Source organism: Lissotriton vulgaris, chromosome 3_1 (assembly GCF_964263255.1).
Source record: "Lissotriton vulgaris chromosome 3_1, aLisVul1.2, whole genome shotgun sequence".
Classification (NCBI taxonomy): Eukaryota; Metazoa; Chordata; class Amphibia; order Caudata; family Salamandridae; genus Lissotriton; species Lissotriton vulgaris.
Window position 1 is genome coordinate 1,325,192,010 of NC_141689.1, and position 22,388 is coordinate 1,325,214,397.

General features: G+C 49.0%; 1 protein-coding gene across 3 annotated transcripts in view; it reads right to left on the reverse strand.

The window, feature by feature from the left end:
• Positions 1-22,388, reverse strand: part of ERCC3 (ERCC excision repair 3, TFIIH core complex helicase subunit) — a 1,672,020-nt gene that overhangs the window by 1,238,271 nt on the left and 411,361 nt on the right. For all 3 annotated transcript variants that reach the window (XM_086961802.1, XM_086961803.1, XM_086961804.1), the window contains one exon: positions 76-211. In XM_086961802.1, coding sequence (XP_086817928.1) covers positions 76-211 — 136 coding nt within the window. The remainder of the gene's footprint in view (positions 1-75; positions 212-22,388) is intronic.

Below are 22,388 nucleotides of genomic sequence, written 5' to 3' on the forward strand. Positions count from 1 at the left end.
GGACATAAACAAGAAAGGTTTGGTAAGGAAGGAGACAGTTGACACAAAAGTTCAAGAATTAGCAACAAAACTTACTGCAGATTTACTTGTGAACGTCTCCATGATGAGGTCTGTTTCTTCACCATCTGCGTTTCTGAGTCGACATTCTTTAATTGTTTTATCTTGGAGAAGCTGCTGAATAACCTCTGGATGTGCACTTTCCACAAAATATCTGATAGAAGATAACCATTTTAATAACTTGCACAGAGCATTCGCCTGGATTATAGTGCAGTTCAAAGCTTTATTTCGATAAACACGTGATATCATAAAAGCACATTCAAAAGATTAAAAAAAGACCACAATTCACAGGTCTTTACATTTTGCAGAATTAGTTACAGTAAAAACATCCATATTACAATAAATAAGTTAAGAAACATATTAAACAATAGCAACTTTGTGAAAGTAAAAATTAGGAAAGTTTGATTAAAAACGGAGGCATCTCAAAGATTTTGCTCTGATTACCCAGGCCCAGCTCAAAAATTTAGCAACCCCCACAAACTAGACATGTGCTGGTATCAGTCTTTAGAATTCTCAAAGCTACGGAATGATTCCTGGTACCGAGCAGTAAACCTGTAGGTTTTAGCCATCTCTGTCTCGGCTTTGCATAAGCTGGGCACACAAACAAAACATGGGCAATAGTTTCAGTGACGCCATTACAGGTAGGGCATTCGGATGGAGATTGGTACGGGGGCTTCCACTTACAAGTGTAATCGTGTAAAGGTAAGTTTCCCAACCTGAACTGGATGAACAGCGATCCCTTGGTTTTACAATAAGGTCCAGGTAAGGCTCCAAGCGAGGCTTGATTTTATGCTGTTTAAACTCTTCGGTCAGCCTGCCCTGATTTGGGTCCCTTAGATCGTGCTCGTCCACCCAGTTCCAGTAGACTCGCTTGAGTTCAAGCTTGGATACGGAAGCTCCACGCTCCCAACTAATTGGCAAACCAGTTTCGCTCAAAAGCTTCTTAATGTTACGGATCCAACTAACTTTATAAGAACCATTAAGGTTCATAACCTCTATCTAGCCATCAAGGTACTTAGAGAGCTCGGGGGTCCGCCATAACCTGGCCCAATATAAAAGGGGTCCTAGCCTAGCTAAGTCCCGGATAGGGCGGCGACCCAGATCGCTCAATAGTGGTTTGATGGGGTTACCCATCGGAAGGGATGCTAGCTCTCTTGAGGAAATATAAATTTTATGGTCAAGATATGTTCCCTAAGGAGCACCCCACCGTCTCCATGTACGAGCTTAAAGTGCATGTAACTTCCCTCCTGTGTCAGCTATGAAGACGCAAATACATTTGCGTCCAACGTTAACATGTACTCTTTCAGATCCGCCCTGAACGGGTTGAATATTCCGTTCCTAAGTATGCCTTGCCACCGTCTTTGTATGGTGCACTTTTTATATTTCTGGCTCTGTGCGAGCTAGGCCCTGTTTTCTGCCATCGAGCCTTTTTCTGCCTTCAGACTCTGAATGCCTCAGCCTGGGTCTGCTTCTGTACCCGTGACCTCTGCCTTACTCCCTGCACGGCTCACGGCGCTTAGCTCAGCCTGTTGCCTGCCAAGACTGTATTCAACCTTCGAATTATCTGCTCCGCTCCTCGAAAATGCATTCCTGCCTACTAGTTTAAGTAAACATCCTTCCAGCTGCAGAGCAAAGGGCCCGGCCTTACTGTCTCCGTGCAAGTAATTCATAGCTCTGTTACCATGGTAGGCCCATGCCCCCTCGCATCTCATGCAGACACTTAGACGCTTATACACGCACTCACAGTCAGTATAGAATAGCCTCTGTCCGAGAGACCTTTCCTTCCAGATAATATGGTTCCCAAACATCAGATATCAGATATGATATAGGTACGAGTTGATCTGACATGCCAGACTTCTGTCTCTTGCCTCTAGTGTAAATGTCAAGTCCCCTGCACCCTCCAGTTTCACGTCAATCACACGTCATGCAGCTGCGCACGCATCCAGACCTTAGTTTTCTGCTGACATTGCAAGATTCTGCTATGAACCAACCCACTCATGACACTTTTAGGTGACGTCTTCTAGCACACACCCCTATGTTACGCCTTCTGATTACGTATTGCTAACACGTGTATGCTCTTATCTCGTTTCTCTCAGCTGTTACGCCTACTGTATTGGTTTGCATTATATGATTTAAGTATAAAAGCTATGTATTGTCAATAAAGCATTGCTCTATCCCTTCCTGAACCCCAGAGGTGTCAGGAATCCGATATCCAGGTTCCAGAACCATTCCTTTAAGGAATAAAACCCCTAAGAACTCTAACACCACGGACTCTGCGTCTTTCTTTCCGATTGAGTTATTTTTTGTTAAGTACTTACCTGCATAGAAATTAGGACGGTAAATCAAATATTTACCACACTCTGAGGAACTTATTCTCAGAAGTGGTAAGTGCACTAATACATTCGAAACCCCACAGCTCGGCACCATAAAGGGCGCTGCCCACAGCCTTTGCAGCATATATATCTAGGGCAGGGGCAATGGGCTTAGAGATGGACATGCGATGTTCCCGCCCCAAAACACCAGTCACCCTTTTGTGGTTCAAAAGCATTTTATCAATATGGGGCTGCCACTTCAAATTATGAGAAATTCTGATTCCCAGATAATCAAATCCTTTTATGCGCTCCAATGGTTCTCCATCAAGAAAGAGGGTGGACCTGGAGGACTTGCTCGGATTGAAATAGAGAAGCTTAGTTTTGGTGGTGTTAATGACTAGGCCCCTAAGTTCGCAAAACAAACTAAAGCGATTCAGCAATTTTTGCAAGCCCACAGGAGTTTTTGAAACCAACAAGGTGTCATCTGCGAAGAGTAAGGTGGGAACTTTATCGCCTGCCAGAACCGGGGCACCTGCGTCAATTTAAAGTAAAAAAGAGACAACACCATTCACAAACAAAGAAAAAAGTGTTGGGGCTAACACGCACCCCTGTCTAACCCCACGCTTAACAGGAATCCTATCAGTTTTTTGCCCTTGAGAGCCCCATCTGATGTGGGCATAAGTGCCATCATGCATACGTATCAAGAGGTTTAGGATTGGAAGCGGGATCCCCATCTCCTCCAGTATAGTCCACAGTCGGTCTCGAGGAACCAGGTCAAAGGCGGTCTTCAAGTCAATAAATGCCAAATAAAGACCGCCTTTGCCGATGGTAACCACCTTCCAGTGGAGGAGGAGCAACCTAAATGCTTGATCAGTTGTACCAGTACATGCCCTGAAACCAGCCTGGTAAGGGGAAATAATTTTGTTCTCCTCTGCCCACGAGAGGATCCTTTCAAGGAGAACCCTGCCGACCAACTTCTGTCCCGCGTCTATCAGACTAATTGGACGGTAGTTGGCAGGGTTCTCCCTGGGGCCCTTCTTGTAAATGGGAATCACCTCGGCCGCTTTCCAGGAACTAGGGACTGGAGAGCCTGCCATCAATGCATTTATAAAGATGGTAAAATACGTTGCCCAATCTTCGGGGTTAGCTTTAAAAAGGTCACCAGGCACTCCGTCCTGTCCTGGGGCTTTGGCGGAAACTATTTTGGCTATTGCAGCGAGAACCTCTTTTTTATTAACTATAGTTGGCGTGAGCTGACCGGAACCATCAACCAGAGCACCGCTTAAATGCCCCGGGACTCCGGGCAGGTCAATCCCTCCATAAAGTTTAAGAAAATGTTCAAACCATTCACTATCCGTGATATGGTTTGAAATTTGGTTCGAGCTGCACCCAGATGATTTTCTAACTAGTGACCAAAACAAATTAGCATCCCTATTTCTACTTGCATCTCTGAGATTTTCCCAATGGGACTCTTCCCAAGCCCTTTTTGCGGCTATAGTTGCCTTTCTATAATGCAATCTTGCCGAACGTACAGATACTGGGTTCGAAGATTTGATGGCAGAAATCAAATCAGTTTTCCTCCTTCTACAATTACTATCAAACCAGCTCTGCAGTGGCTTGGTATGTGCCAGGTTCTTCTTGGGTGGGACAATAAACAGCTTGCCAATGTGGTCCATTGTGGCAGTATAAATATTTTCTATCTCTACTGACCCTGCCTCCTCATCGCAGGCTACAGACAGCCTTAGTAACTGCTCTGCAAGGATTCCATCCAGCTCGCGCAATTTAGAATCATCCAGACAGAACTTTGGCCATTTAAAAAATCTATTACAATTCGATGGAATATATTCTTTTGTTAATAAACTCCTGTCTTTTGAGGATATACGCTCCTTTCTGTGCCATGGGTTTTGCAGTGTGAGGGACATAGGGTTGTGGTCACTCTCAACCGATGGAATAATGACCATATCCACTACAGACTTCCAGGTCCTCCTATCTATCATTATGTAGTCAATCCTACTCTCGTGCAACACTCTATTGTAGGTAATAGCACCCTGAGCGTCGGAGGTAGTACGGCCGTTGGCAGCCCGTAAACCTGTTTCTGTCATTAAGCCGTTTAGTTGAATGACTACAGGAGACCATCTCCTCACGGGCTTAAGGGTTAGGGACGGAACGCCCCATTGTGCGTCATCCTCATGTATTCCTAAAATATCCTCTACTGCCAAGGGTTCAAATGAACAGTTAAAATCCCCAGCTACTAGGGCTAAAGAATCAGGAGCACACAGCCTTAACAAATCGGTTAGAGTCTCAACTGTGGGCGAATTGCCCCCCCCCCCCCCCTGTGTTCCTCTTATATAAACATTGAAAAATTCCCAGGCAGGGTCACCATTAATACTTTCAACAGATAGTCTCATAATGTCCGGACAGGGACGAGTATGATGTGTAATCCTAAGATTAAGATCAACCCTTACCCATGTTATAAGCCCACCGGAAGGACGACCACGACCAACCGATATAGCGGGTACACAAAAGCAGGAAAAACCATGCATATGCAACGGTTCTAAGCTCCATGTCTCTTGAAACATGCAGATGTCAAACCCATTGATAAAATCAGCCCAGTCGGGTAACAAAAGCTTGCTTCTCAGACCTGCCACGTTCCACAAAACAATTTTAAGTGTACTAGCATTATCTCTACCATGGGATAAAATGTTTGGGATGTCAGTCAAGATCGGGGAGGCCTTAGTGTTAGTAATAACCACCGGGTCCAAGACTATGCCAGTGGGTTTTATATCCTCTGACACTTGAGATACAGGTAGTTCTACGGGATGATCACCCTGGGGGAAAGAAGAGATACTTATTTCACTTGCAGTAGCATCTGGTCAATCAACTGCGTCCAAGCAGTCATAGCGATTGTAGTGAAAAAAGCTATCAAAATTTGCAGGTGGCATAGACCAATCTCCTTGTGCTACTCCCCTCCTACGCCCAGGAACCAAGGTCCATCCGTCAGGTTCAGAGGAAAAATGGCCGGGGGGGTAGAAATAGGTTAGAGGGAGGGAATAAACAGTCGTGCCTGTGCTAGGGTATCTCCAATTACAAATGAAATCGACAATTCTAGGGTTACTGAAATTAATCAAAATACAATCTCCCCTTATGTTTTTAGCCAAATGTCCCACCCATGGAGTCCTGCGAATCATAAGTATTTTGCCTGCTAGGTATGGGGGCAAGGGTCTAGTCACATTTAGCCAGTGTATCACTCTGTTCCATAATTTTGTGGGGCTTTCCCTTTCATTTGTGGCCAATTCTGGAGCTCCCGCTAGCACCACCACAAATGGGCAAACCTCCGGAGGTAGATTTAAGATCTTTTTACCTGCAATGGGTTGGTTGACCAATTCCCCCCCACCAGGCATGTTTTGATCTGGGGTTTTCTTTCTTTGGGATAAGCTATTCACATTGGGACGAGTTAGTTCTTTAGGGGTAGGGATAGCTTCAGAAACAGGTATAGTCGTCTGGGCTGAACCTAAATCTACTAACTCCTTGTTGGTCACTGGAGTGGGAACTATTTCCTTGCGGATTTTAGGTGGCTTAGACAGTTTTGCAACTGGGGGTGGAACAACTCTGAGGGTGGGTTCAACAAGGCCCTTGACATCACGTTCGATCCTTTTTAAGTGGACCTCGATCTTGCTCAACCTCTCTTCTAATGGAGCTAACAGGAGCCTAATGGTGTCATAGACAGCATTAGGCTCCACCTCCAACACCCTCTGTGGCATTTCCTGGCTTGGTAACCCCCTTGAAACCTCTGCAGCCCTGCTTTGTGGAACGGGGTCTATCAGACCAAGAGGTGATTTAGCGACTCCTTGCACCGCAATAGGTGAATTTGCTTTCTTGCCCTTACGGCCTTTGTTTCTCCTCCCACCTGCTTTATTAGGTGACTGGTGGGTCTTTTTACGTATTGCCCCTGGGTCCTTCCCACACTGTTGCCTAGTATTATGCACCTTTACTACGCTAGCTACGCTAGCTGCAGTGGGGAGCGTCTGAGGTGACAACAACGATTCAGAGGCTGTGGATTGGCTGCTAAGGGTTGTCTGTGACAAATTACAGAGGGGGAGCTGCGGAATAGGGAGTTCTAAAATGGGGGAAGCACTCAAGCGATTATTAGCACTCAGGTTATCAGGAGTTCGAGCATCCGCAATTAGTCCCATAGAAGATCTTCTTGCAATGGCTAATTCATGCGAGACACGTCGCTCCATTATATTAATCCCTTCATCAACAACACTGTTCATCTTGGTTATGAATTGGTCCATAGCTTCCGTGAATATTGCAGCGCCCGCCCTCCCCTTGGCCTCTTTGGGGGGCATACCAAATGTCTTGGATTGTCGCAGAGGAATTTAATGACAATGTACTCACTCGGGTATACTGGAGGATGGATGAAAGGGGGGTGGCCCGACCCGGCCTCTCCGGTCTTGAACGGGCTTAAACGGGCCCGCCCTTGGCCCGGCGTCCCGCTCGCGTCCCGCGACGCGGGGAACTGCGCTGTTTAAATGCGCCTTCAGGCGCTCTGCTCCCGTGTAGGACGCGCCGCCGCTTAGCCTGCCGGGTACTGTAGTCCCCCGGGGCGGCGGCGCGATGCTGTGGATATTAAGATTCCTGGCGGTGTCGGCGTTTCTGCCTGGCCCCTCTCGTGACTCCTGGCGGTGTCTGCGGTGTCAGGTAAGTTTATTTTGCGTCCCCCGCTCCTGCCGGGAACTGCGCTGTTTAAATGCGCCTTCAGGCGCTCTGCTCCCGTGTAGGACGCGCCGCTGCTTAACCTGCCGGCTACTGTAGTCCCCCGGGGCGGCGGCGCAATGCTGTGGATATTAAGACTCCTGGCGGTGTCGGCGTTTCTGCCTGGCCCCTCTCGTGACTCCTGGCGGTGTCAGCGTGTCAGGTAAGTTTATTTTGCGTCCCCCGCTCCTGCCGGGAACTGCGCTGTTTAAATGCGCCTTCAGGCGCTCTGCTCCCGTGTAGGACGCGCCGCCGCTTAGCCTGCCGGGTACTGTAGTCCCCCGGGGCGGCGGCGCGATGCTGTGGATATTAAGACTCCTGGCGGTGTCGGCGTTTCTGCCTGGCCCCTCTTGTGACTCCTGGCGGTGTCGGCGGTGTCAGCGTGTCAGGTAAGTTTATTTTGCGTCCCCCGCTCCTGCCGGGAACTGCGCTGTTTAAATGCGCCTTCAGGCGCTCTGCTCCCGTGTAGGACGCGCCGCCGCTTAGCCTGCCAGGTACTGTAGTCCCCCGGGGCGGCGGCGCGATGCTGTGGATATTAAGACTCCTGGCGGTGTCGGCGTTTCTGCCTGGCCCCTCTCGTGACTCCTGGCGGTGTCGGCGGTGTCAGCGTGTCAGGTAAGTTTATTTTGCGTCCCCCGCTCCTGCCGGGAACTGCGCTGTTTAAATGCGCCTTCAGGCGCTCTGCTCCCGTGTAGGACGCGCCGCCGCTTAGCCTGCCGGGTACTGTAGTCCCCCGGGGCGGCGGCGCGATGCTGTGGATATTAAGACTCCTGGCGGTGTCGGCGTTTCTGCCTGGCCCCTCTCGTGACTCCTGGCGGTGTCAGCGTGTCAGGTAAGTTTATTTTGCGTCCCCCGCTCCTGCCGGGAACTGCGCTGTTTAAATGCGCCTTCAGGCGCTCTGCTCCCGTGTAGGACGCGCCGCCGCTTAGCCTGCCGGGTACTGTAGTCCCCCGGGGCGGCGGCGCGATGCTGTGGATATTAAGACTCCTGACGGTGTCTGCGTTTCTGCCTGGCCCCTCTCGTGACTCCTGGCGGTGTCGGCGGTGTCAGCGTGTCAGGTAAGTTTATTTTGCGTCCCCCGCTCCTGCCGGGAACTGCGCTGTTTAAATGCGCCTTCAGGCGCTCTGCTCCCGTGTAGGACGCGCCGCTGCTTAACCTGACGGCTACTATGGTCCCCCGGGGCGGCGGCGCAATGCTGTGGATATTAAGACTCCTGGCGGTGTCGGCGTTTCTGCCTGGCCCCTCTCGTGACTCCTCGCGGTGTCAGCGTGTCAGGTAAGTTTATTTTGCGTCCCCCGCTCCTGCCGGGAACTGCGCTGTTTAAATGCGCCTTCAGGCGCTCTGCTCCCGTGTAGGACGCGCCGCCGCTTAGCCTGCCGGGTACTGTAGTCCCCCGGGGCGGCGGCGCGATGCTGTGGATATTAAGACTCCTGGCGGTGTCGGCGTTTCTGCCTGGCCCCTCTCGTGACTCCTGGCGGTGTCGGCGGTGTCAGGTAAGTTTATTTTGCGTCCCCCGCTCCTGCCGGGAACTGCGCTGTTTAAATGCGCCTACAGGCGCTCTGCTCCCGTGTAGGACGCGCCGCCGCTTAGCCTGCCGGGTACTGTAGTCCCCCGGGGCGGCGGCGCGATGCTGTGGATATTAAGACTCCTGGCGGTGTCGGCGTTTCTGCCTGGCCCCTCTCGTGACTCCTGGCGGTGTCGGCGGTGTCAGCGTGTCAGGTAAGTTTATTTTGCGTCCCCGCTCCTGCCGGGAACTGCGCTGTTTAAATGCGCCTTCAGGCGCTCTGCTCCCGTGTAGGACGCGCCGCCGCTTAGCCTGCCGGGTACTGTAGTCCCCCGGGGCGGCGGCGCGATGCTGTGGATATTAAGACTCCTGGCGGTGTCGGCGTTTCTGCCTGGCCCCTCTCGTGACTCCTGGCGGTGTCGGCGGTGTCAGCGTGTCAGGTAAGTTTATTTTGCGTCCCCCGCTCCTGCCGGGAACTGCGCTGTTTAAATGCGCCTTCAGGCGCTCTGCTCCCGTGTAGGACGCGCCGCCGCTTAGCCTGCCAGGTACTGTAGTCCCCCGGGGCGGCGGCGCGATGCTGTGGATATTAAGACTCCTGGCGGTGTCGGCGTTTCTGCCTGGCCCCTCTCGTGACTCCTGGCGGTGTCGGCGGTGTCAGCGTGTCAGGTAAGTTTATTTTGCGTCCCCCGCTCCTGCCGGGAACTGCGCTGTTTAAATGCGCCTTCAGGCGCTCTGCTCCCGTGTAGGACGCGCCGCCGCTTAGCCTGCCGGGTACTGTAGTCCCCCGGGGCGGCGGCGCGATGCTGTGGATATTAAGACTCCTGGCGGTGTCGGCGTTTCTGCCTGGCCCCTCTCATGACTCCTGGCGGTGTCAGCGTGTCAGGTAAGTTTATTTTGCGTCCCCCGCTCCTGCTGGGAACTGCGCTGTTTAAATGCGCCTTCAGGCGCTCTGCTCCCGTGTAGGACGCGCCGCCGCTTAGCCTGCCGGGTACTGTAGTCCCCCGGGGCGGCGGCGCGATGCTGTGGATATTAAGACTCCTGACGGTGTCTGCGTTTCTGCCTGGCCCCTCTCGTGACTCCTGGCGGTGTCGGCGGTGTCAGCGTGTCAGGTAAGTTTATTTTGCGTCCCCCGCTCCTGCCGGGAACTGCGCTGTTTAAATGCGCCTTCAGGCGCTCTGCTCCCGTGTAGGACGCGCCGCTGCTTAACCTGACGGCTACTATAGTCCCCCGGGGCGGCAGCGCAATGCTGTGGATATTAAGACTCCTGGCGGTGTCGGCGTTTCTGCCTGGCCCCTCTCGTGACTCCTCGCGGTGTCGGCGGTGTCAGGTAAGTTTATTTTGCGTCCCCCGCTCCTGCCGGGAACTGCGCTGTTTAAATGCGCCTTCAGGCGCTCTGCTCCCGTGTAGGACGCGCCGCCGCTTAGCCTGCCGGGTACTGTAGTCCCCCGGGGCGGCGGCGCGATGCTGTGGATATTAAGACTCCTGGCGGTGTCGGCATTTCTGCCTGGCCCCTCTCGTGACTCCTGGCGGTGTCGGCGGTGTCAGGTAAGTTTATTTTGCGTCCCCCGCTCCTGCCGGGAACTGCGCTGTTTAAATGCGCCTTCAGGCGCTCTGCTCCCGTGTAGGACGCGCCGCCGCTTAGCCTGCCGGGTACTGTAGTCCCCCGGGGCGGCGGCGCGATGCTGTGGATATTAAGACTCCTGGCGGTGTCGGCGTTTCTGCCTGGCCCCTCTCGTGACTCCTGGCGGTGTCGGCGGTGTCAGCGTGTCAGGTAAGTTTATTTTGCGTCCCCACTCCTGCCGGGAACTGCGCTGTTTAAATGCGCCTTCAGGCGCTCTGCTCCCGTGTAGGACGCGCCGCCGCTTAGCCTGCCGGGTACTGTAGTCCCCCGGGGCGGCGGCGCGATGCTGTGGATATTAAGACTCCTGGCGGTGTCGGCGTTTCTGCCTGGCCCCTCTCGTGACTCCTGGCGGTGTCGGCGGTGTCAGCGTGTCAGGTAAGTTTATTTTGCGTCCCCCGCTCCTGCCGGGAACTGCGCTGTTTAAATGCGCCTTCAGGCGCTCTGCTCCCGTGTAGGACGCGCCGCCGCTTAGCCTGCCGGGTACTGTAGTCCCCCGGGGCGGCGGCGCGATGCTGTGGATATTAAGACTCCTGGCGGTGTCGGCGTTTCTGCCTGGCCCCTCTCGTGACTCCTGGCGGTGTCAGCGTGTCAGGTAAGTTTATTTTGCGTCCCCCGCTCCTGCCGGGAACTGCGCTGTTTAAATGCGCCTTCAGGCGCTCTGCTCCCGTGTAGGACGCGCCGCCGCTTAGCCTGCCGGGTACTGTAGTCCCCCGGGGCGGCGGCGCGATGCTGTGGATATTAAGACTCCTGACGGTGTCTGCGTTTCTGCCTGGCCCCTCTCGTGACTCCTGGCGGTGTCGGCGGTGTCAGCGTGTCAGGTAAGTTTATTTTGCGTCCCCCGCTCCTGCCGGGAACTGCGCTGTTTAAATGCGCCTTCAGGCGCTCTGCTCCCGTGTAGGACGCGCCGCTGCTTAACCTGACGGCTACTATAGTCCCCCGGGGCGGCGGCGCAATGCTGTGGATATTAAGACTCCTGGCGGTGTCGGCGTTTCTGCCTGGCCCCTCTCGTGACTCCTCGCGGTGTCGGCGGTGTCAGCGTGTCAGGTAAGTTTATTTTGCGTCCCCCGCTCCTGCCGGGAACTGCTCTGTTTAAATGCGCCTTCAGGCGCTCTGCTCCCGTGTAGGACGCGCCGCCGCTTAGCCTGCCGGGTACTGTAGTCCCCCGGGGCGGCGGCGCGATGCTGTGGATATTAAGACTCCTGGCGGTGTCGGCGTTTCTGCCTGGCCCCTCTCGTGACTCCTGGCGGTGTCGGCGGTGTCAGGTAAGTTTATTTTGCGTCCCCCACTCCTGCCGGGAACTGCACTGTTTAAATGCGCCTTCAGGCGCTCTGCTCCCGTGTAGGACGCGCCGCCGCTTAGCCTGCCGGGTACTGTAGTCCCCCGGGGCGGCGGCGCGATGCTGTGGATATTAAGACTCCTGGCGGTGTCGGCGTTTCTGCCTGGCCCCTCTCGTGACTCCTGGCGGTGTCGGCGGTGTCAGCGTGTCAGGTAAGTTTATTTTGCGTCCCCGCTCCTGCCGGGAACTGCGCTGTTTAAATGCGCCTTCAGGCGCTCTGCTCCCGTGTAGGACGCGCCGCCGCTTAGCCTGCCGGGTACTGTAGTCCCCCGGGGCGGCGGCGCGATGCTGTAGATATTAGGACTCCTGGCGGTGTCAGCGTTTCTGCCTGGCCCCTCTCGTGACTCCTGGCGGTGTCGGCGGTGTCAGCGTGTCAGGTAAGTTTATTTTGCGTCCCCCGCTCCTGCCGGGAACTGCGCTATTTAAATGCGCCTTCAGGCGCTCTGCTCCCGTGTAGGACGCGCCGCCGCTTAGCCTGCTGGGTACTGTAGTCCCCCGGGGCGGCGGCGCGATGCTGTGGATATTAAGACTCCTGGCGGTGTCGGCGTTTCTGCTTGGCCCCTCTCGTGACTCCTGGCGGTGTCAGGTAAGTTTATTTTGCGTCCCCCGCTCCTGCCGGGAACTGCGCTGTTTAAATGCGCCTTCTGGCGCTCTGCTCCCGTGTAGGACGCGCCGCCGCTCAGCCTGCCGGGTACTGTAGTCCCCCGGGGCGGCGGCGCGATGCTGTGGATATTAAGACTCCTGGCGGTGTCGGCGTTTCTGCCTGGCCCCTCTCGTGACTCCTGGCGGTGTCGGCGGTGTCAGCGTGTCAGGTAAGTTTATTTTGCGTCCCCCGCTCCTGCCGGGAACTGCGCTGTTTAAATGCTCCTTCAGGCGCTCTGCTCCCGTGTAGGACGCGCCGCCGCTTAGCCTGCTGGGTACTGTAGTCCCCTGGGGCGGCGGCGCGATGCTGTGGATATTAAGACTCCTGGCGGTGTCGGCGTTTCTGCCTGGCCCCTCTCGTGACTCCTGGCGGTGTCGGCGGTGTCAGCGTGTCAGGTAAGTTTATTTTGCGTCCCCCTGGATTATATTGTTATGTGCATTCTGTGATAGAAGATAACCATTTTAATAACTTGCACAGAGCATTCGCCTGGATTGTATTTTTATGTGCATTTGTTTAGAACACATGAAGATGCAGTAAAGTGTGCTGCCAACCGGCCCTGGGGAGTATGTGAACCGAAGTTTGATGAAGTGAACGGAGATGTGCAAGAGGGGTGTTAATACATTCCCCTCTTTAACTCTCCTTTGTCTCTAGCAGTCACTCAATGTGTGACATTAGATGTAATGATGCATATAAGAAGTTTGATGCATGCAGATATGTGTGGTGAGGTAGACCTATATGTGAGGGAGTGAGTCAGACACTGTAAATCTATGGATGTTGCAGTGATAACGTTGCCAGAACTATGGCCTTGGAGAGCTATGATATATGAAATGCAGCATTCCAGTCAATCTATTTCAACCCACTTTACAACTCTAGACAGGAACCCTGTCCCGAATAATTACCTGTGGTTGAGTACAATTTAATATTTACGGTCTTCACTTTTTGTTTTCCCAAGTACAGCGCCCTAAGGTCAACGGGTATGCTCAGACATTTCTCCTCTTCTCACTGTGCCACAGAAGAAGCTATACTATACAGACAATGCTTAGCCAGCCCAAAATATGTCTGAGGGTGTTCGTGTTCCTGCTCCTGTTCAAGAAGGCCCTGGCCGGCAATTAAGAATGGCCACTCCTATTGGAGGAGGATATAGGCTGATTTGAATATGGTATGTTCCTGTATGTGGTGGCATGGTGGGCAAAAACAATAGACCCGGAGTGACTGAGATTCATTCAGGTATTCCACAGATCATTATTTGTGTTTTCCATGTAAATTGGGGGAGTCACTTATTACCATCGAGACACACACTCATCCTCAGAGTCTGGCTCAACCCACACTATTCAGTTAAGTTTACCCTTTAATAACGTCACACAGAATTTAAGTCTCACTCATTCCTCGACATAGCTCTGTATACACTTCAGTACCTCTATATCACGGTCATGGCACACACACTTCAGTGGAGCCCCACTCACTGCGTAACTCGCTTGCATAACTAAACCCATATAACAAAGTTAAGTCTTGCACCAGCCTCACACATGAATGTATTTTTGTACGGTAACCCTCGATACAATTACAGAAGTACTGTATTAAAAAATGTAGGAGAGTGGATTGAGTATATGAGTGGAAATTTAGGTAGTAGAATCTTACCCATTCTTCATGAAAGTTAGTCCCCTTTATTGGGTGCACAAAGCAGGTAGTAAGGGAGAAAGAAGCATGTGAAAAGAAGTTGACCAGATGGAGGGGTTGCAGAAAAGAAGGGGGTAGTTGCTTGTGTTGTTTCAAGCACGTAAAAGGTAGACACTGTGTTACTGATATTTGCTATGATTATAGTTACACTCACAAAAGAGAAAGGCAGACTATTTCTAATTCATGTTAATTTTATTCAGCATGGACAAAAAACTTTAGAATTCTATTTTCAAACGCAACTTATATAATATGTGAAATGGCTACTGGAATAGAATGATACAAAGCAAACTTTTGTTCACAGACACATTCTTGCAAAAAGCAATGTACTGTAAACCAGGTTACTTGTGTGAGGTTCTGCATCAACGGTGAGGTATTATTGAAGTATCTCAAAGTAGGATCGGTCTAAAGCTTGCCTTAATCACCAACTTTCTAGGAAAAACTAGTGCTTTATCCTAGTCTCGGTCATCCTAAGGACCCAGGACTGCAGAGCATTTAGCCTTCCGCTACACTAATGTATTTGGTAGATTATTGATTAACAATGCTGTAATTGTTATTTGCGTGGATCGGAGAGGGCGCTGAAGCCTATTCAGACCAATTTATGGACCAACCCTAAAGCACAATATCCGAGTGACTGTGGGAAGTAACTGAAGTCAAGAATGAGTTGAAGTTAGCTTGGCTGGTCATTATTAAGAATGTGCTCCCTAGATTTGGTTTTAATGAACAGGGGTCGGAGCCTGAAAATGTTCATGTAATGAAATTAGAACGCCCCGCCCCCCGAGTGATATGAATGTCTTTAAAATGGGCTTAATTCAAAGGTACATGCGAATTACTGTCAACGTAAAATATTATCGGTCAGAGAAATTTATATAAATTATACTAATCGAATTTACAGTTAAGTGGAAGTGAAATATTTTCTTGTGATAAAACGATTGGTGAGGGCAAAATGCATTATCTGTTTTTAAAGTTCATTTTATTTCAAATTATTGTTAAAAACTAAGGGATTTGTGGTAATGACTTGTAACGATGGATTGCTACTGTGTAAAGATATAAGTAAACTCTTAATTCAAAATAGCTTAACAAAATACATCGGAGAGAATAGGTCTCTAAAACATTACAGTGCAAGTTGAGAAACCGTGTTTTTTTACAACTGTGAAAAAAGGAATTAATATGCGAATGTATTAGTTTAAATTATTTTTGCATTTCATAGACTTTAAAAAAAAAAAAAAATGAAAATGGACTTTGCGTGTATCACTTAAGTTTTAAGGTACGAAAGTATGGATTTAGCGCATACACATAGTGGAGATTGCATATCGTGACCCAGGGGCTGGGAACTGCAGAGCATACCCTGCAGGGGCTGGGAATTGAAGATTACGACCACGTGGGGCTGTAGACTAACAGCCTGATTCATCAAGCCGAAATCGGCTCGCTAAGGGCCCGATTCTGAGAATCTGGCCCTTTGCGAGCTCTATTTTTGCATTTGGGATTCATCATCCCAAATGCAAAAATCGGTAATAGTGATGTCGCAATTTTGCGAGGAATTACATTTAAGGAATCTCTATTTGAGATTCCTTAAATGCAATTCATCATCCATTAAAAAATTGCGAATTCGCAATTTCGGCCCGCTATTTACCGCGAGGTCAAACCTCGTGGTAAATAGCGGAAACTTAGAAAAATGCTTTTAAAAACATTTTTCTAAGTTGCATGTTGCACACACATGTTGTGTATGCGCATCACCTGTTTCAATTTGCATTTAAGGGGTGCTACAGGGTGTCCTTTGGACACGCCTGGCACCCTTTAAATCGCTATCTTATTTGCGATTAGCTAATTGCTGATCGCAAATAAGGAATACTCCCCATTCAGTCCTATGGGCCTTTTGGCCCATAGGAATGAATGGGGAGTTATTCCTTATTTGCGATTTGCAATTTGCTAATCGCAAATAAGGATTGTGTAGGAATCGCAAATCTTTTTGCGATTCCTACATGAATCCCGTTTTGCGAGTCTGTAATAGCGATTCCTTATGAATCGCTATTATAGACTCGCAAAACGGGTCTATGATGAATCAGGCTGTAAGACAGGTCAGGGTAGAAGAACTTAGCTGTGAGTGCAGAGAACGGTTCGGGTATCAAGAGGGTGAGTTTAAAAAGTAGCAGCAATTCAGAGTGTGCAGGGCATTAATACAAAATTTAACACCCACAGCTCTATTTTCAGCACTATAATATTGCATGCTTCTTAATGTTGTGCAGGCCCCTAAAAATACTTGACGCACAAATATCAATGGTCTTTGTAGCTATCGGTAATACATTTTTAGTGACAGCTATAGTCAGATGAAAGACTGAAGATATTTCAATTACCACATGAGCTATTGGTCGCCAAGACGGAGGTCTGGGAAACAGCCCCTGTCTGATCACCAAACCATCTTCTAAGACACAGTGAAATGGTGCTATCAAACTTAGTTGATGGACATACTTTATCATAAGTAGGGAGGATGGCACATACCATCAGATAACAGATTAAACAAATCTGTTTCTTACATAAGCAGTTCTATGAAGAAAGCAGACATCAGTCCTCCCATGGCACTCCACAGGGGACGGTGGAACCCCCGAACCTAAGCATGATGTTCTAGCTACAGTTGTGGACTTGTGGTCTACTCTTGAAGGGCATGATTGGCTCAGTTACAATGGGGATTCATTTACCCAGCACCAAATTTAAGATGACAGGAGGATGCTATCTTAATATGTTGACAAGTCTACTCTACACAGGGTAAAGCTGTTAAAGTTGTTCTTTTAAGGAGCATACCTATCTCAGAAATAAGAAAAAGCACCACTTGGAGGTATGTCCTTACACTTAAAAGACACTGTCTTGTTTTGGACTACATGGCCATTGTCTAGGTAGCACAAGCATCCAATATCCCCACTCCTAATCCCAAAGATGACAGTCAATCCTACAACTTAATACTCTCTCCTTCCACTGACCATAGTCATACACTGCCTCAGATGAAGGCATTATGCCCTTTCAGCGCACTTACTCAGCTACTGACCCAAATGGAGAAGAAAATAGACTCCCTAGCGGCAGATATCCTACACCTACAACAAGATCTCCCCAACCGGATTAAGCCACCTTGCTCACATACTCTGGGTAGCTACATACCTTCCCCCCATAAAGGCTCTTCCATGGCCCCACTTGGTACACTATGGCCCAACAACCTTATGAAAAATCAGACTCATCGACCTAGCCAAACTCTCTGCCCTATCTCAGATTGAGAAGCAGAGGAGATAAACAACTCTTACCTCGCAATAAACCAGAACACAGCTCCATTTGCAATTCCTGCTATAGTGAGCACAAATAGAATCCCTAGACCTGCCCTCTCGCCCAGACCCACTGCTCTATACACTTCCATACATACAGCACACACCAACACTGAGGCTCCCCGTCCTCTATCATGTTTGCTCCTCAACTGTAGATCAGCAGTAAAACACGCCACAGATATTGCTGAAGTTATACTCGTGGAAGAAACAGACATCGCATGCCTCACAGAATCCTGGCTAAATGACCATTCTATCCCCATCCTAGACCTTCTCACCCCTCCAGGCTACAATATCATCCGACAGGACAGACCGTTCAAAACAGGTGGCGGCCTAGCTATCATTCACAAAGAAGAAATACAATTTACCAGATTAAAATCCACAGAATACCGGACTCTGAGTACCTAGGTGTTGAACTTACAGTCAAAGGCACCAGGTCCATCAAATTACACACAGTCTACCATCCTCCTGGTGAACATACAATCTTCACTGAAGAACTAACCAACCTAATAACTCACTTCTCCCTAACAGACACGGAAGACGTGTTCCTGGGTGACTACAATATCCACTGGTACAGCCCAGAAGGTACCACAGCCCAGAACCTCTCATACCTACTTGAAATTACCAACCTCTAACAACTCTGCAATGAACCAACATACATCAAAGGAGCAACACTGGATACGATCATCACCAAAAATGAGCTGGTCTCTCTGAGAACGATTTCTCCCATTGACTGGTCTGACCATCACCTCATACTGTTAAATATTGACTCACATGTCAGAAACCAACCAATACGATCTGACAAACCAAAGCACTGGACCAGGAACATCAACGGAGTCCCTATAACCGAACTGGAATCCAGGATTCATGCCCACCTACAACCCCAGCATTCCAATATGACGGCCGATGACCTCACAGCCCACTTTAATTCCACAATGACAGAGGTGTTGGATCAAGTAGCGTGACTCAAACTCAAAAATTTGAGACCTACCAAATCTAAATCCTAGTTCAACGTAGATATTAATAAATAAAGATGACAACTCAGACAATCAGAAAGGGCTTGGAGACTTAACCCTTTGACTCTCCACCTAGCGCAACTTAGATCACCCCGGCTGGCATATAAAAAACACATTCTTAGAGAAAAGGACACGTTCTTCCTCCGCAGCCAACTAGACCAGGCGAAGAATAGACCTAGAGAACTCTTCAACATTGTTTAAAGTCAAACAAACGGCACACCCACACAAGAAATAATAGCCACCAAGGATTGATGGGAAGAAATCGCCAGTTTCTTGACAGATAGTCACAAAAATGGAGCAATCCTTCATCCAAACCTCTAATCTTCCCTCCCTACCTCCCTCGCAACCTGCCCCCCTTTAACCACTCCTGACCCAACAGATCGAAATCATAACACGGACAACCAGACCCGCTTCCAACTGAAAAATGGCGCTAATTGGTCGAACTTCGAACTCATGTCAGAAATCGAAGTCTTCAATATAATTGCCAGCTTAAAGCCTACTTCCCACACTATGGACCTTCTCCCATCCACATCATTACCCCTTTCTGGACAAAAATCATCAACCACTCTCTCACATCAGGTTGTGTCCCAGACTCCCTAAAACTAGGACAAATCATCCCTATACTCAAGAAACCAGGAGCCGACCCAAACAAGCTCAATAACCTCAGACCTATCTCCAACCTTCCGTTCTTAGCTAAAACATTAGAGAAGTGCGTTCTCCAACAACTCAACAAACATATTGATGACTTAAACCTCCTTGACACCTTCCAAACGGGTTTCAGGAAAAGTTTTAGCACTGAAACAGCAATGCTTAATATTTCAGATCTCCACAGAGCCTTCGATGAAGGGGTGGCCTGTCTCCTTATCCTTATTGACTTATCAGCAGCATTCAACACAATAAACCATCCAGCTCTACTCGAGACTCCGAAGAGGCGCTCTGGCATTAATGGCACAGTACTAGAATTGTTCATTTCCTTCCTTCAGCACCGTTAGCAACAAATTAAAATCAACTCCTGCCTCTCTGTACCAACACAAGTCAAACTTGGAGTCCCGCAAGAATCGATGCTCTCACCATCCCTCTTCAATCTCTTCATGGAACCCCTTGCAATTAATCTGAAACAAGCAGGGGTTCAATACCACCTTTATGCAGATGACACAAATATATTACAAAATCAAATCACCCAGTGACGTCCAACACCTCAATGTCACACTAACCAAGATCCAAACCTGGTTTAACTCAAACCACTGAAAGCTGAACCCTGACAAAACGGAATAAATACTATTCTCTTCGAAAAGTAACCACCGACCTATTCATGACTGGCTCAAGAATCTTGATGCTCTAAACTGCTCCCTCATCCTATCCGACTCGGTAAAGTCACTAGGCATTACCCTGGATAAGAACCTGTCAATGAAAGAACTCTGCAATAGGTGCGATTTACTCTCTAAAACACCTCAAGAAAATTAAATCTTTCATTCCCCAGGACGATCTCAAGACAATTCTACAATCCCTAGTCCTTTCTAAACTGGACTACGGGAACGCCATCCTAACAGGTTCACTAAAAGCTCACCTAGCCCACTAAGGTCAGTCCTTAACATGGCAGCTCAACTCATAACTGGTGTAACAAGCATTTGCAAAGCAATAGGTCTCGCATTACTAAAAGTTTGAGTTATTGGTATTGCATAATTATTTGCAAAGCCAATAGCTCAAACTTTCAGTAATGCAAGACTTGTTGCATTGCAAATGCTTTACCTTTGGTATAATCGCGGCACCCGCGCTTTACCTTTATTGTTATAAGTAAAGCGTGGGTGCCGCGATTATACCAAAAGTAAAGAAATTGAAAAAAATAAACAATTTCTTTACCTTTGGTATAATCGCGGCACCCACGCTTTACTTTTAATGTTATAAGTAAAGCGCAAGTGCCGCGATTATACCAAAACTAAAGAAATAGATGTTTTTTCTATTCCTTTATTTTTGGTATAATCGCGGCACCCGCTCTTTACTTATAACATTAAAAGTAAAGCGCGGGTGCCACGATTATACCAAAAGTAAAGAAATAGAAAAAAATCTATTTCTTTACCTTTGGTATAATCGTGAAACCCGCGCTTTACTCTTAATGTTATAAGTAAAGCACGGGTGCCGCAATTATACCAAAAGTAAAGTGGCGCGCGCGTCACACCTGTGTCTGGGCACGATCATAGCTCCTCCCACGGCCTATTGGTGTTTATTACGCGCTTGGTGCGCGTAATATACACCAATAGGCCATGGGAGGAACTACGCACGTGCCTCGGGCCAATTGCGTGCAGTCTTTTAGAATACGACGCAAGCAAAGGCCAATGGGGGAGCTCAAAAGGAAACGCACACGCACAAGCGTGTGCGGTTTCTAGGTTAGCCCACATTCCCTGTTTTTTCACTTACTAAAGGTCTTGGACCTGTGCGAGCACTGCTGCGCAGTGCAACGCAGGTCACAAGACCTAAAAAGATCTTAACACATCACACCTACCCTCAACTCACTCAAATGGCTTCACATGAAAGGTAGATGTACTTACAAACTGGCCTGCATCACACACAAGGCCCTTCATGCCCAAACCCCCAACTACCTAAACAGCAAACTTGTTAAAGCAGGAAAATCCAGAACTCTGAGAAGTACCAACTCATTTCTTCTCATCCCCCCAAAACTGAAAAGGAAATCAACCCAATGCCGATCCTGCTCTGGCAACGTTCCCAGGATGTGGAAAGCACTCCCTATTGACCTCAGATGCAACCCCTCCTTCTCTTGCTTCAAAAAGAACCTGAAACTCCTGTTCCTTAACCAATCATTTACTGACCAAGTCAACCAACCTAGGCATCAATAACTGACTTTTTCAACCACGTGCGTTTTCTTCCATTCACTGTATTCATAAGCATGATGTATTTGCTTATATCTTTATGCATTCTCATGTCCTGCGATGTAGTGCAATTTTTTTTTCTTTTTTTCTTTTCCTTTGTGTACATAAAGCGCTCTGATACCCACAGGTCTAGCTAGCGCTATATAAAACTTTATAAATAAATCCTAGAGGTTTTTTAGGTCGAGCTATTTATAGCTCTGAACTATTGCAGGGGAAACAACACTCTTGAAACAAGCGGATTCCTCCCAATGCATGCTGTCTACTGAAGCGTGACGCTTCGCCAGGCGCGCGCTTGGCCTCACCCCTCGTTTCCTCCCACTCGCTCGCTCCCTCGTCCCCCGCCCCCCCACCCCCATCCGACTTGCAAGTAAGCCTCTATGGCATTCCTCCTGTTCATTAAGCCTCCTGTGCTCCGTGCATTCCCCCCTCTCTTTTAGCCCATCCGTTTGAAGTCTGCTCGCATTTCCCTCCTCCCCCTTCTGGGTCCTTGGCTCCTCGCAATCCCCCCTTCCCTTCGCGCCCAGCCCTTTCATGCTCTGCTGCCTTCTCCCTACTCGTTCATACAGACTTCATGTTTTTTGTTGGTCATGGCTTGTCATCTGTTATGTGAAATCTACATATATAACTGATCATGTTCCAATTTTTCAGTTTGAAACAAAGCCGTGGCGGTGACGTGTATATATGTTAAAAACCTTCATGGAAGAAAAATTGATTCTTCCTGCCTCCGCTCTCACGATTTTTCCTCCCCTCTCATTTTCGAATTAGCTAAGTGCAGTACCAGATTTTGCCGTCATCTGAAGAAGCGAGTCATCTGTGACTAAATGTATTTCTATAGTCTCCTCAAAGGAAACACTGGAGCCTTCTTTTGAAATGTGTGAAGCAGTTCTAGACGCGGCTTCTCACAGGGATCTAATTAGTCTTTCTGGGGACTTGGAAGCCCGTTTGTTGCCACGGAATCCTCATTCCATTCACCCGTAACTAGAAACGCCTCGCTTCAGATGGGCTTCTTCAAAGCGCGGAAGGTTTCTCTTTCCGTGTCTTACTGCTGTTTGAAGTCTCTTTCTCTTCAATTTTACAGACCTTATGTTTACACAATTGTTATTATTAAGCAAGCAGGCCTTTGTTCGTTCACAAGGGCTCCTTCTGTGCCACGACCTACTGTTGGCAGACTTCAGTGATCTTTGACATACATCTCCCTACGCCAGGCTACCGAAGAAAAGATGCATCTCACTCCTTTGGACAAAATCAGCCTGCGGTACCTGGCCGTGTATTCTCATGCT